At 37.7% G+C, this 13,888-nt stretch overlaps 1 protein-coding gene across 1 annotated transcript; it reads left to right on the top strand.

The window, feature by feature from the left end:
• Window positions 1–2,230: 2,230 nt before the first annotated feature.
• Window positions 2,231–12,663, top strand: LOC129281184 (gamma-butyrobetaine dioxygenase-like). The gene is made up of 5 exons (XM_064113066.1): window positions 2,231–2,427; window positions 6,667–6,935; window positions 7,442–7,714; window positions 8,169–8,266; window positions 10,317–12,663. Exons 1-5 carry the CDS (start codon window positions 2,310–2,312, stop codon window positions 10,399–10,401), a joined length of 843 nt encoding a protein of 280 aa, XP_063969136.1. The 5' UTR covers window positions 2,231–2,309; the 3' UTR covers window positions 10,402–12,663.
• The last annotated feature ends 1,225 nt before the right edge of the window (window positions 12,664–13,888 follow it).

The raw sequence follows: 13,888 nt of genomic DNA, 5'->3' as shown, positions 1-13,888 counted from the left end.
GCCTTTCCGTTCAAGAATTTTCATTTTTAATTTGATTAGTAGGTATCAGTAGGAGGAAAACGGTGATGATTAAAATTTAGAGTACGTGTATGATATTAAGAGAGAAAAACGATGATGAACATGGGATGATGGCGATGATGATTATGGTGAAGATGAAGATGACGATGATTGTGATGATGATGATGGTGATGATTATGGTGAAGATGTTGATAATGATGACGACGATTATGATGATGATGAAGATGATGGTGACAATTATATTATAACAATTATAAAAGCTGCGAGAGAGCGAGCAAAATTTTTAACTCGTTTTAATACAAATGTCTAATCTGTGAGATGTAGACACGTAGACATATTAAAAAAATGATGCAATTTTCACCCTTGTTTTCTTTCTTGTTTTTCCCCTTTTTTGTTTTCATGGTCATACAATTTAGGGGGCCCATACACCCCAAACCTCCCCCCCCCCCATATGTGCACCACTATTGGCTATGAGTAGATTCATAAAAACCGAAATAATTCCTTTATGGGCGTATCCGATCTACTTGAAGAAAACGACTCAATTATTCCTCGCGTGATTTTGGATCAACAAACATATTTACATGCTCACCTCACCTCCTTTATCAGAATGATATTTTCAGGGCAAGGACAGCTCACAAGGGGGGGGGGGGTGACGAGATGGTACCGGTAAGTTAGCTAGGGAGTCTAACAACTGCTGTCGTACTTTGGCAAAAGGAAGCAATTCAGAAGAGTATCATTTTTTTTGTAAATGAGCAATGTGTGTTCGTCATTTACATAGGTGTCGATGTAATTTAACAGCATATTTTCTTCAACATCTTTCCATAGAACGATCATTTCTTCCCTAAATTTTGCCTGAACGTGCAACGTACAAAGGGTGTTTCAGAACCAACAATAACTCAAATTTGACTGATGAGTCACTTGCTTCCTTTTGCCAAAGTTGGGCAGACTGCATTAGTCATGATTATATATTATACTAAAAAATAACAAAACAAAATTTGTTATTATTTCATAACAACAATAATAATAATGACAATAATAACCATAATGATAATTACATTAATAACAATAATAATCAATATGTTAACCACAAAATTGAAAGTAAGCACAGCATGCATGAATATATGAGGAGAACACATAGATAAAAGATAATAATGATTCAATTCAATTCATTCATTTCCTCTTTCAATCTTTTTATATTTACAATGATAATTCAATATACATATCACAAAATATAACATTTAAATCAATTTTATAATACAATAATACCATTGATTCGAAAGGGAAGGAGACCAACTTAAAAAGCAGAGCTTGTAGGGTGGAGGCCCCCTTTTATAAGTACATTTTATGAATTAAAATAAGATAAAATAAAGAAAACAATGAAAAAAAATACATTGAATAAAAAATAAATAAATAAATAATGATGAAAATAAATGATTCAGTATACACTGTTCAGACCTACATAAATCATAAAGCGATTAAACATGTGAAAGCTCAAGATTAAACAAATAGGCCCTACTACGAAAAAAAGATATCATATAGGGAAAAAAAGTAGCGAGAAAGATGGAAGAATCTCAACAATTGTTGAAATAATTGTAATGGTTGGTGTCAAAGTGCGCTCAAACTGCCAGGTTTTCACCGGGGCATAGTGAACGATTTTAACAGGGGTGCTGGCTGGTTAAAATTTGTCAAGAAAAAAAGAGGGTTCGCTACAAAATGAAGGTAATTTTGGTCACGAGAAACTTTAGAAGCCAAAATAAAAATGGTTTCGCTACAAAATGAAGGAATTTTTGGTTGAAGAAAATTTTGACAAGCAAAAAAAAAAATCTTACAACAAAATGCAATATGAAGGAGATTTTGATACAATTTCTATTTTTTATCATACCTATCAGCTTTCCAGGGGGTGCTGACCATGGTGTATAAAACACGCAGCAACCCCCAGGCAAATTATGGGGGTGCTTCATCAGCACCCCCGCTTCCCAGGGCCATGTACTGATTGGTGTCAAAGTACGCGCAAACTTTCAGGCATTCACCCACATTAGCATTTACGCTCTTCAAAATATGCTTGCTCGTATAAGTATATCGGGCAAACTGATGCTGATTATCGGTGTTGTGTCAACAGGTAGTGTTTAACTTCGATTCATGATATGACCGTCTTTATCTCCAGCCCGTGGCCGTTCTTTTCAAAATATTTTGACATCGCCTTAAAGTGATACCTATTTTCATTTCAGAGTGACAGACAGAATTGAAATACCGCTGCTGTAGAATAACATTCAAGTAAAAGAGGGTAAAAAATGCAATCTGCCCGGGTTCTTGCCAGCCGGCTCTTGTCTTCCAAGATTCCACTTGGATCTTCAGGATGTCTTATCTCGAGACAACTGGTTTGCTTTGATCCAAGAAAGAACACACAGAGTAAGCTTTTTGATATGAAAATGTGTACTTGTTTGTTTCAATATTAGAAAAGTTGCATTTTACTATGACTCATCTTCATTTGATTATAATATCATGAATTATGTTTAATTTACATAGTGGAAGAAATTTTCCGAGAGCTTTGAAACACTGGCGGTCACTCATTAGTTGGTGAAGGATTTATGCCCGGAGAGGGGGGGGGGGGGAGTACTCAGGTATAATGGAAGTACGGGTATGTGCGGTCCTTATAGGGCCCCCTTTTCACGCCATGCCAGCAGTTCAAAATAATATAATTTTTCACCCTTTTTCATAGATAACTCCCCCCCCCCCGTGTCCAAGCACCTCATTTCAAGCGTCAATTCTCGGAGACCCCCAGTCATGTTTATAAATTCTAGTTCCCAGCACCGCCATTGCAGAGGGCCATCCAGTTCTCAAGCCACTCATTTCATGGCGACTTCTGCTCTTGAGGTGAGGTTATGGTTTCAGATTCTTCGGCCGCGCGCCCCTACCCTATCCAAATCTGAGTGCCCCCCCCCCCCCGATGAAAAGAGTGAAATAAAGTTACTACGAGACGGTCGTATAATCTTCTCCGTCTTTATATGTCAACATGCAGTGGCGAAAAAGGAAAGAAAGGGAATGAGAGAAGGGTGAAATATAATATTATTTCCCCAATATGTCAAAATCTATTACAAAACTGGATTTTTGCTCGCTCGTTTCGCTCGCTCGCACCTTTTAATAGATTTTACCAGATACGCTACATCTAGCTCCCTCTTTTTTAAAATACTAATTACATCATCAGGGCGAGCAGGTCCAACGGGTTTAGAGGTGCATGCTTCGTTTGTTTTTAAAATAAAGGATAAGTGGGCTTATGTAGGCTGCATGTAGAGATGTGGCGTCTGGCATGACAACAATATTGGAGACCTGTTTATTGGTCCACCGTAGAGGAGCCATGGTGTAGTGGTTCTGACTCTCGCCTTGTAAACAGAGGGTCGTGTGTTCGAATCCCACCGCGGTCTAGCGTCCTTTGGCAAGGCGTTAATCCACACTTTGCCACTCTTGACCCAGGTGCGAAATGGGTACCCGGTAGGATGTGAAAGTCATTGTAGCTTGTCCAGTGGGCCTACTGTGTGCGCCTTACTGGCGACTGACTGGAATACTCCCAAGGGAGTGGAAGATGTGCATACATTCTGTGCGGGAATGACTGAGTGAATCCGATGACCGGGGTAATAATATATTTAATTGTAAAGCGCTTAGACACGTCGTTCCGATGCATTAAGCGCTATATAAAAGCGGATTGTTATTTTTATTTTTATCATTACTATGAGAGACCTGAAAAAAAGAAATAATAAAATAGTAGAGACCTGTATAGAGACTTGGATTATACCGAGACATTTTTATGACATTTTAAACCTCCTTGATTATAGACCTATAATAGAGACCTGTATTATGAGACCTGATGAATATATACATATAAATACATACATGTCAAAATGGGAGCGCATATTGACCTAAATATTGGTCAAAATGGGAGAGGTAAAAATGACTTGGGTAAAAGATGGTAGGAGTAAGAATTTCAGGGGTAGAAATGGCAGATGTAAATTACAGAGATTAATGGCAGATGTAAATTGCAGAGCTGAAAACATTTTTTAAATGGCAGGGGTAGAAATGAAAGAGGTTAAAGTGACTGGGACGAATTGGAGGGCGGAAACTGTTGTCAATTTTGTTATGATCACGTTCTCGGGCTAATGACGATTACCCCCCCTACCTAAACAAAACAATAAAAATAGTGGGTGTCACATGTATCTATATTATCATATTTATTTTTAGTGATAACAGAGTCAAACAAAAGAATGATCTTTGACTTGGATAATTCTACCGCCTCCAGATTTCAAAATATTTGCTATCGTTGATACTCCAGTCACATTTGCTCTACGGTGGCCGTAAGGCGAGTCGAAAACAGCCGTTTTATTCATTTTTATTCAAAACACCTATATACGCAGCTATTACAAAAAATAAATAAATAAAAACGGCTGTTTCGACTCGCCGTACGGCCACCGTAGAGCAAATGTGACTGAGGTATTAGTATCGACTTCAATGAAGGCGGCACTTTGATAAGATTGTATACTTGTATTTGGGGATTGAAAAAAGAAGATAAAACGAAATGTTTGTATTAGTTAATTTGATAAAGGATGATTAGTAATGATAGAATTACGTTCACAGGCGGACCCGGGGAGGGGGGGGGGCACATCCGGCTCCCCCTTGAGAGTCCAAAAACTACTTGTATGCATGAATTTCGTGGATTTTTAAAATATTTAAAATATGATGATCAACCATGGATGTATTTGTTTGAATTTTGGAAAGCGAAGATAGGACTGCAACTGCCCGTTCTGTCTCCGTTTTGATTGTTCGAAAAAAGATATGTTAATTGTGTGTACGGAAAAAAAAAATTACTTCTTTTTATACAGATCTATTGTGCAGAGCCTATATAATTTTGGTTTAATTTATTTATTTATTTGTCTGTGTGTGTAAACGTCCACAGATTGGACTGTTCAAAGATGTCTATGATGCTTAACAATCGATAGACTTTTCGGACTGCAAGATTCCCTGTTTCAAGAAAGTTCATTACATATATGTTTATGCATTCATTATGATTTTGTTTTGTGTCATTTATTTGAAGATTTGATATTAGTCTCGATTCGGTATAGTGGTATATACTTATGTTATTAATATCTATACATAGTATGGGGGTGTGTACGTCTGTGCGAGTGTGTGGGGGGGGGGGTCGTGAGCGTTCGTGAGGTGCGCACGCGTCTGTGTGTGCGTCTGTGTGGGGGGGGGGGGGGTCGTGCGCGTTCGTGAGGGTGCGCGCACGTCTGTGTGTGTGTGTGAGGGTGTGTGCGCGTCTGTGTGGGTGGGGGGTTCGTGAGCATTTGTGAGGGTGCGCTCGCGTCTGTGTGTGTGTGTGAGAGGGTGTGTATGCGTCTGTATGTGGGGGGGGGTCGTGAGCGTTCATGAGGGTGCGCGCACGTTTGTGTGTGTGTGAGGGTGTGTGTGCGTCTCTGTGAGGGGGGGTTCATGAGCATTCGTGAGGGTGCGCGCGCGTCTGTGTGTGTTTGTGTGTGAGAGGGTGTGTGCGTCTGTGTGGGGAGGGGGGGTCGTGAGCGTTCGTGATGGTGCGCGCGCGTATGTGTGTGTGTGTGGGTGAGTGTGTGTGTGCGTCTGTGTGTGGGGGGGAGTTCGTGAGCGTTCGTGAGGGTGTGCGCGCGTCTGTGTGTGTGTGTGTGCGTCTGTGTGGGGGGGTTCGTGAGCGTTCGTGAGGGTACGTACGCGGGTGTCTGTGTGTGTGTGTGAGGGTGTTTGTGTGTGTTTGTGTGTAGATAAAAGGGTGCGTGTGTGAGAGGGTGTGTGTGTGTGTGTGCGAGTTTGTTTGTTTGTTTTGTTTGATCGAGCTCATTTGGAATGTTGATTCATGATTTTGCCCCCCCCCCCCCCCAATCTGGAAAACGGATCGACGCCCCCGTTCTAGGTGTTTCTGTTTTCAATCAAACGTGTTAAAATTGTATATAAAAATTGTAACAAATTAATTATCTTATTGTTATTTCATCTTTTTGATAACATATAACAATATGATTAAAAGGGTATTATAATACGGACAAAATATAATTTACGAAAGGCGAGACATTGTTTGTTAGTTTGTTTGCTTTCATTTCTACGTTCAAAATACAATACATAATATAAAATGTGTTTACATAATTATACAATATACAAATTAATCCATAATAAAGACAATATAGTCATATACAAAATGTAATACAAAATAACAAAGGAATCATAATCTTCTCTTTGTATTTAGGGAGGCGCGATAGCTCAGTCGGTAAAGCGGGGGTTTCAGATTCAGGTGATCCGGGTTCGATTCCCATTTGGTGCGCTTGTGCCCTCTGGTAAGGTATTAATCCTCATTACCAGATCCCTCGGAGAGAACCTTAAGCTGACGCGTCGGTCCTCTGGTTGCTGGCTAAAAAACAAGCATTCATGCTTTCTTAGCAATCAGGTTAAAAAAAATCACTATCAATATAATTTACATTAAACAAAACCGTGTAATTAATGAACGCCATCGTGAGCGGTTAAGCTTGAAATTTGATGGCGGCCTCATAAAATTAATGAACAATGAAAAAATACGTAGTAGGAAAGTGTTCACTATTTATGTTCGTAAAAGATGCACGTTCCGATATCGATTCACAGTTCTACAAAGGCAGAAATCAACGACCGCCTCACGATGGGGCCAGCCAGCAAGCTCCGCCTTCGACGACCACGCTGCCCTGTACGCTGACCACAACTGGGCGAGATCGATCCCCATCACCGACGTCGACAAGGACATCGATGCGAAGATGGTGGTCGTTCAGTGGGAAGATGGTGACAGCCAAAGGTACCCTAATGTCTGGCTAAAGAGCAATTGTCACTGCGAAGGATGCTACAATAAAGGAGCACATGGAAAACTGAAGTACACCCAGGTAAGCGGGACTAAAGGCACTAGATAAACTTATCTTTTTTTATTTATAAATAACCCTTCCCACCATTCACGTATGTAAAAAGGGTTCACCGTATAGAGACAAGATGAAGCTCTGACAAATTCACGTCAAAAGAATCATTAAACATGTCAAACGATTTTAAGTGACTGGAAACATCATATAACCCCAACCCATAAAACATTCATTTTCCACATTCTTTTATATTTCCTCTTTTTTTCTTCATTTTTTTTAAATTACTGTGTAAGTTTATGTTTATATTTCACTGCTTATGTGACTGAAATAGCCTAATATTTTTCCCTATCAATAATATTTTTCCCTTTTCCACGTTCTTTCCCCCTTTTTTTTTCTTTTTTTTGTTTGCATTCTATATCTTTCTCCTCTTTCATCGTCTGAATCCTTCTGAACTATGCGCATAAGGCATCACCCCTCTCCCCTTCAGAGTAATGCTGATCGACAAAAGTTTTTTTCATGTTATTGTTACGTCATAGCATCTCGATTTGGACATCCAAGCCGATGACGTCACAATCAACCGAGACGGTCAAATGCTCTCCATCAAATGGAGCGACGGTCACTTGACGAACGTTCCCAGCAACTGGCTCCGGTGTAACCGATTCGATCAATCCGATCGCGATCCGATAGCCGACGCTAAGCTTGATTTGTGGGGTTCTGACGTCATGACCTCGGGTCGCCTCCGAACGTTTGAGTTTGATGAGCTTATGCAATCTGATAAGGCTCTCCTGGACTGGCTTTCCGAGATAAAAGTAAGCATAAAGTATCGATAATCATTATGATATTATTGGGTACAATTATAATAGTGTAAGTTACAATAATTACTCTAAATGAATGCGAAAGAGCTAACCTAGGTCCCGTAACTAAAAGTTTGGCAATATTGATTGCCAATATGAAAGACCGCTTCCGATTCCTCATCAGTGTTCTGAACAATATTCACATATCATACTTATCTTGATTGGCCATTGCAATTTAGCGATTAACGGCAAACCTCTTCATTATTGAGCCCTTGTCCATAACAAAACTTGTACCGGAGTTTTACGATATCAAACAATATTGAATAGTGTAACAAAATAGTATGGCCCTCAACAAAAACTAATTGCTATTCCCTAATTTATAGAGACTTCAGCGGCACACCCATTCCTGAAATTAGACTTAGATCTAAGAAAAGCATTCGTTTTGATAGCCGTTATCCCTTTTTTTCAGGTTCTTGGCATATCGCTTGTTAAAAATGCCCCCAACATATCGCACCAGATTCATAAGTTGGCTGATCGTGTAGGCTATGTTACACCGAGTACTTATGGGTAAGTGATAGTTCATAAATTGCACAATTTTGATACTACTTTGTCATGGTTGGCTATAATTTTTATGAATTGATATTATCATGAAAATGGTGAGAGTGAGTGTTAGATTGTATATTATAATCAGCACTGGCGGATCCAGCGGCGCGCCGCTTTTCCGACGGCGGCGGCGTTGTCAACATTGAAATCCTAACCAAGGTTAAGTTTTTGAAATGTCATCATAACTTAAAAAGTATATGGACCCAGTTCATGAAACTTGAATATACGGATACTCGAGTATTACTAAACAGCCTGCCTGAGTTTCAGGTTACAGGACTAAGGTCAGAGGTCATTCAGGGTCAATGAACTTAGACCATGTTGAGGGAATCATAGTTGAAATCTTAACAAGGTTACGTTTTTGAAATGTCGTCATAACTTTAAAAGTATATGAACATATAGCACATGAAAGTTAGACATAAGGATGATGGTGTATCACTAAAGAGCCTGCCTGAGTTTCAAGTCACATGACACAGTTCAAAGGTCACTTAGGGTCAACGAACTTTGGCCATGTTTATTTTTTTTTTTTTTGGGGGGGGGGTATTTGTCGAATTGTCATCCTAACTTTAAAATTTCATGGATCTAGTTCATTGAATTTTGATAATACAGCAATCAAGTATCCCTGAACATCATGTGTGACTTTCAGGTCACATGACCAAGGTCAAAGATCATTAAGTGTCAACGAACTTTGGTAATGATGGATCTGTGGAATTGTCATCATGACTTTAAAAGTTTATTTGACTTGATTTGATTTAAATTTATTTCTGCATTCACTTCATAGATATACAATATATACGGAGGTAATAAACATGATAAATATATAACAAATCAACCATATTGTGGTCATAACATGAGCAATTAAAATGAAAAACAAACATATTGTCCATTTAACGAAATGATAATTAAGCGGAATGCATTAGTCCGCCATCGTGAGCGATTAGCCTTGATAATGATGGCGGCCTCGTAAAAAGTACTTGTGATTCTACATTGATCAAGTGGGTGCAATGCAGGTGCAGGTTCTGTATAAATATAAGGAGCAGTTGAGGTTTTAATTTCAAGAGTGTGATGCATAAGATAATATATATTTATATATTCATAATGTATATTTTAAGATTAGTTTTCAATGAGTATATTGTTGAGCATGATTTCGAATTGTCTGAAAATTGTTCAAAATGGAACAATGAAGGTCAATGAACTCTGGCTTGAATTGGCATCATACATGAAACATAGACGTAAGGGTAATCAAGTATGTTTTGCACGCATCTTAGGTCACATGACCATGGTCAAGGGTCATTTTTTGTCAATGGACATAGTACTGTATTATCATATGAATGTTTTCTTTTGTGAATAATTATTATTCAATAGCTATTTTCAAAGTCAGCATTGCTGCTATATCGAATCCCGTAATGCAGGCAAGTCTGCCGGAGGCGTTTCTCTCGTTAATTTATTTCAGGAGTTTTGAATATAGTTGTCACAGTGGATTTAGAATTGCATTTACTTGTGCGTATCTTAAAAGAGAGGTAAAATAGAGAATGCAAGAACGTGCTTTTTGTGCCATTGGTGGTGAATTGTGGTGAATGATAGAGAAAGGTGATTAAATGAGATTAGTGATGAAATCGAGGATTAATTTTATAATGTGAAAGAAGTTCTAATAGCTAGGCCAGAGGTCATTGAAATGTCTGTGAGTCGATTTGCTGAAAGAGGTTTAATTTCTTAGTGTGAAAGGGTCTAGTCTATAGAATCTTTAATGCAAGATTTAATTGAGTTGCATGCCTTATTTTATTCAGCCCAGGATAGGGTTTTGTGTTTAGGAATTTTCAGGTGCAAATATGCAAATTAACTTTGTACATGTTCCTTGCAGTGGACATGTAGAAAGATACACTTGGGGCAGACACACCCAGCCAGTTAGAGAGGGAGGACATGCCAAGCCTGAGCATGGATCCTCAGGAGAATTTGTTCATTTAATTCTGTCAATAATTTCTGGTTTGGTCTTCTAATTCTCCAACTTTGAGAACAGGAGAAGAACCTGTTTTGACAGGGTATTTCATCAATTCTGTATACACGTAGTTAATTCAGCACCACCGGTGAGTTGTATGTTTTGAAAGTAAAATAAATAATGTATGTGAAAGAAACAATACTGATTACTGACTTGATATGATAAAGGATACTTTATTATAGTAAATGGATAATTCTTTATGACCTATTTATAAATTATTGGAGTAAATTAACCCTTTAATAGAATTGTTTGATTTCATACTTATTGTTGTTTGAACTTTTAGAAAACCCATTTATGTCAGCATTGAAAGACGGATTGTATATTTATAGGGAGTCATTGGACTTTAAATGGAATATGGAAGGATGTCATAGATTCTGAATTATTTAGTATTTATTTAGGAAGATGCTTTAATGCTTTAAATATGAATAACTATTCATAGAATCTGAACCATATACAGTGCCGGCCGCAGGAAACGTCACGCCCGAGCACGCAAACACCCTAGGGTGCTTTCGCGTCTAACCGAGGGTATTCAAGGGGAGCAGACTAGGGTGTTTAGCCGCGCCTGCAGTTTCCCGCGTGCTCTATGATATTGGCCGTGCCCGCACTTTTCCTAGGGTACCCTTGCATTATGTTTACATGTGCATGTACTTAGGTTATCTTGTGATAGACCATTATGTTTTTAAACAAGTGTGATCGGAATCTATTGTAGATTAATTTTTGATTTAAGATGTTATTTGTTTTCTTTTCTTTCATCCCTTCTTTCATTCTTTAATTTCTGTTTTCCCTTTTAATTCTTTTCCCTTATTCATTCTTTCACTTTCTCCCTTCCTTGCTTCCTTCCTGTTTTTCTTCTGTCTTTGTTTCTTTCAAATAATGAAGGAAATATTTTTCTTTCTTTCCTTCTTTCTCTTTTCCTTCATTTTTCTTACTTTTCTCTTTTTTCTCCTTATGTTTTTTTCTTTCACACATTTATTCATCTTCCCTTCCTTTATTTTAATTCTTTCTTTCTTTATTCATTTCAAGTAATTTACGGAAACCGTTATCTGTCTTTTATTCTTTCGTTCATCCTTTTATTCAAACTTTTTTCCTTTTAATTTTTCCTTAATTTTTTTCTTTCCTCTCAATTCATTTCTTGTTTCCTCATTTCTTCCTCTTTCTTCCGCTCACCCTCCCTTCCCTTTCTTAATATATTTTATTAACAAGTCTAACATTGTGTAGCCTTTTTTGTTGATTTTTTGGCCTGGCTCGGTCGATCCGATGGTATATAGTGCTTTGTCGATTGTCCCGTATTTAATTTTGTGAAATCTGGTCACCCTGGCTGGAACATCGAACTTATCATTTTTCGTTTACCGCAATGAATCTAATTAATTAATCTAATTTAATGCATTAGGTAAACTTTTTCCTTACGCCTTACGTGGGAGACATACATGTATCATACAAACTTGTATTTAAAAAAATAGGACACAATTGTGGTTTAACCCTAAAATGGCCGGAGGGGGTTGAATCAACCCCCCCCCCCCTCAATATTTTCTGCGATCATTCCGCTGCGCGAAATTTTTTGATTGCGCCACTCGCACAGTTTATACTTTTAAGTCTCGCGCATCTTTTGAGACCAAATTTACGACGCCCGGGTACTTGGTTCTGAAATTAAGCAACATTTTGTAAGTGCATGTCAGACCAAAAATTGTTCCAAAACGTGATTTTGTGTACAAAGTCAATGCAAATTGAGTTTTCTCATCTTATCCATAAAGATATGATTATTTTTACTTTAAACAGTTGAAAGCAATTGATTTTAGCATAATTATGCTTCAAAAAGGTTGTGCAATAAATCTGGTGAAAAAAACAAAGAAAAACAAAAGGTTGAAAAACAGAGAAATACATAAGAAATTCATAAAACAATAAAATACATAAGAAATTGATTTTCAAACCGAAGTTTTTTTCAATTGTCATTGTTAAGAATGCTACAAAGAATATTTTCACCAAAAATTAGCATTCTAGGAGCTTTATTTAGTGAATTAGAACAAAAAGTATGATTTATGCATAAATAAGCATGCAAATTTTTGCGGCGCTCGCGCGATCGGCGGATCTCAGAGGGGGGGGGGGGTGAATCAACCCCCTCCCCGCCACAGAACAGCCAAAAAAGCCAGGCCTAGTTAGGGTTAATGTAATGGAGATCAATTCTCTATCTTTTGGGATAAGTTTTTTTTTTCTCCATACGCACCCATTCCTCTCCCTTCAGCGTGAACTATACACCTAATCCCATCTCCTTATGAACAGTGTGAGAACTAGAAAACATTTGAAACATTCTTCCTTGAGTTTTAACGGGGTGCACAGGGTGGAATAAGAAAAGAAGAAAGAAAGGCATATCAACAAAACAAAACACCAAAAAAAAAGAATTAAAATAGATTAAAGACACTAATAAGCAGACTTGATTTTTATTTTGTAAATCAAAATTGACAAGTTATTAACAGAGGTCCACACATCACCAATTGAAAACATCTCATATCAATAAAAAAAACATTAATGACAAACTTAAAATAAAACAGAATTATGAATATCAAGGGCATTTGCGAATTCTCATTATGTTAAAACAAACGTGCGGTCAACATTGGGATCGTCAATTCGTTGACATTGTTGATAAAAACAGTTATTTCAAACCCTAATGAAGGGAATAAAAGGTAGGTTGAAACGAATACTAGTATGACCAAGATCATACAAAGTAGACGTTCAAAAAGCGAACGCCAGCAAAACAGGTTGTGCTCATCGATTTTTTATTTGGTTCTTTTGTTATTGTCAACAGTCTGGGAGAGTCTTGCTCCCCGCCCACACCTTTGATCTCCTTTGATCACATCCGCTTCCCAATTTATGACAGGATGTTCATAGAAATGGGGGGGGGGGGTAACTTGTTGATGCGTTAACAACAATAAATGAGGATATTCTTTTCATGTCGGTTCAAATCGGGTCTCTAACACCCTCACCCTGTAAAAAGTATAAATTTACCTCAATGTAACAGATGGAACAGATTTGTCTTTTTGCTAAAACATCTGATTACACTACCTGCTCTCTATTGCGGTTGTTAAGTTGCATTGGTAGATATTCGAATTGGGAAGAGATGAAAGTGGTGGAAATAATAAAGGGGAAGAAGGAAGAGGATGATGAGAAAAATGAAGAGGGGTTCCAGCTTCTTTATGAGAACAACGCATGTATTACGCGCAATTTTTACAAAATTATAGATGGGATTAAAACGAATATTAATATCCCTGATACACCTACAGGATGATAATAACACGAATAATTGACGTCGAAGTAAAGATTAAACTATCATATTTACGAATTGCGGTTTTATATTGATAGATTAGTCGGACATTAATTAAAGTTATAAACATTTTTTTCAATTATTTTATTTCAGTAAAGCAAGATTTTCCTTCAAAATATAATTTGTTATATGAATTGGAAATCATAAAACCAAGTCACAATTTGGTATAATACAGAATTCAGTGTTATATGGCAGATAAAAATAAGAATACATGGCATTTGTAAAGCGCACTTTCCATCTTGATTAAATGCTCAATGCGCTTCAGAGCAAAGCAACA

Source organism: Lytechinus pictus, chromosome 18, assembly GCF_037042905.1.
Source record: "Lytechinus pictus isolate F3 Inbred chromosome 18, Lp3.0, whole genome shotgun sequence".
Lineage (NCBI taxonomy): Eukaryota > Metazoa > Echinodermata > Echinoidea > Temnopleuroida > Toxopneustidae > Lytechinus > Lytechinus pictus.
The sequence above is the reverse complement of the archived record's forward strand: the minus strand, read 5'-3'. Positions and strand labels throughout refer to the sequence as shown.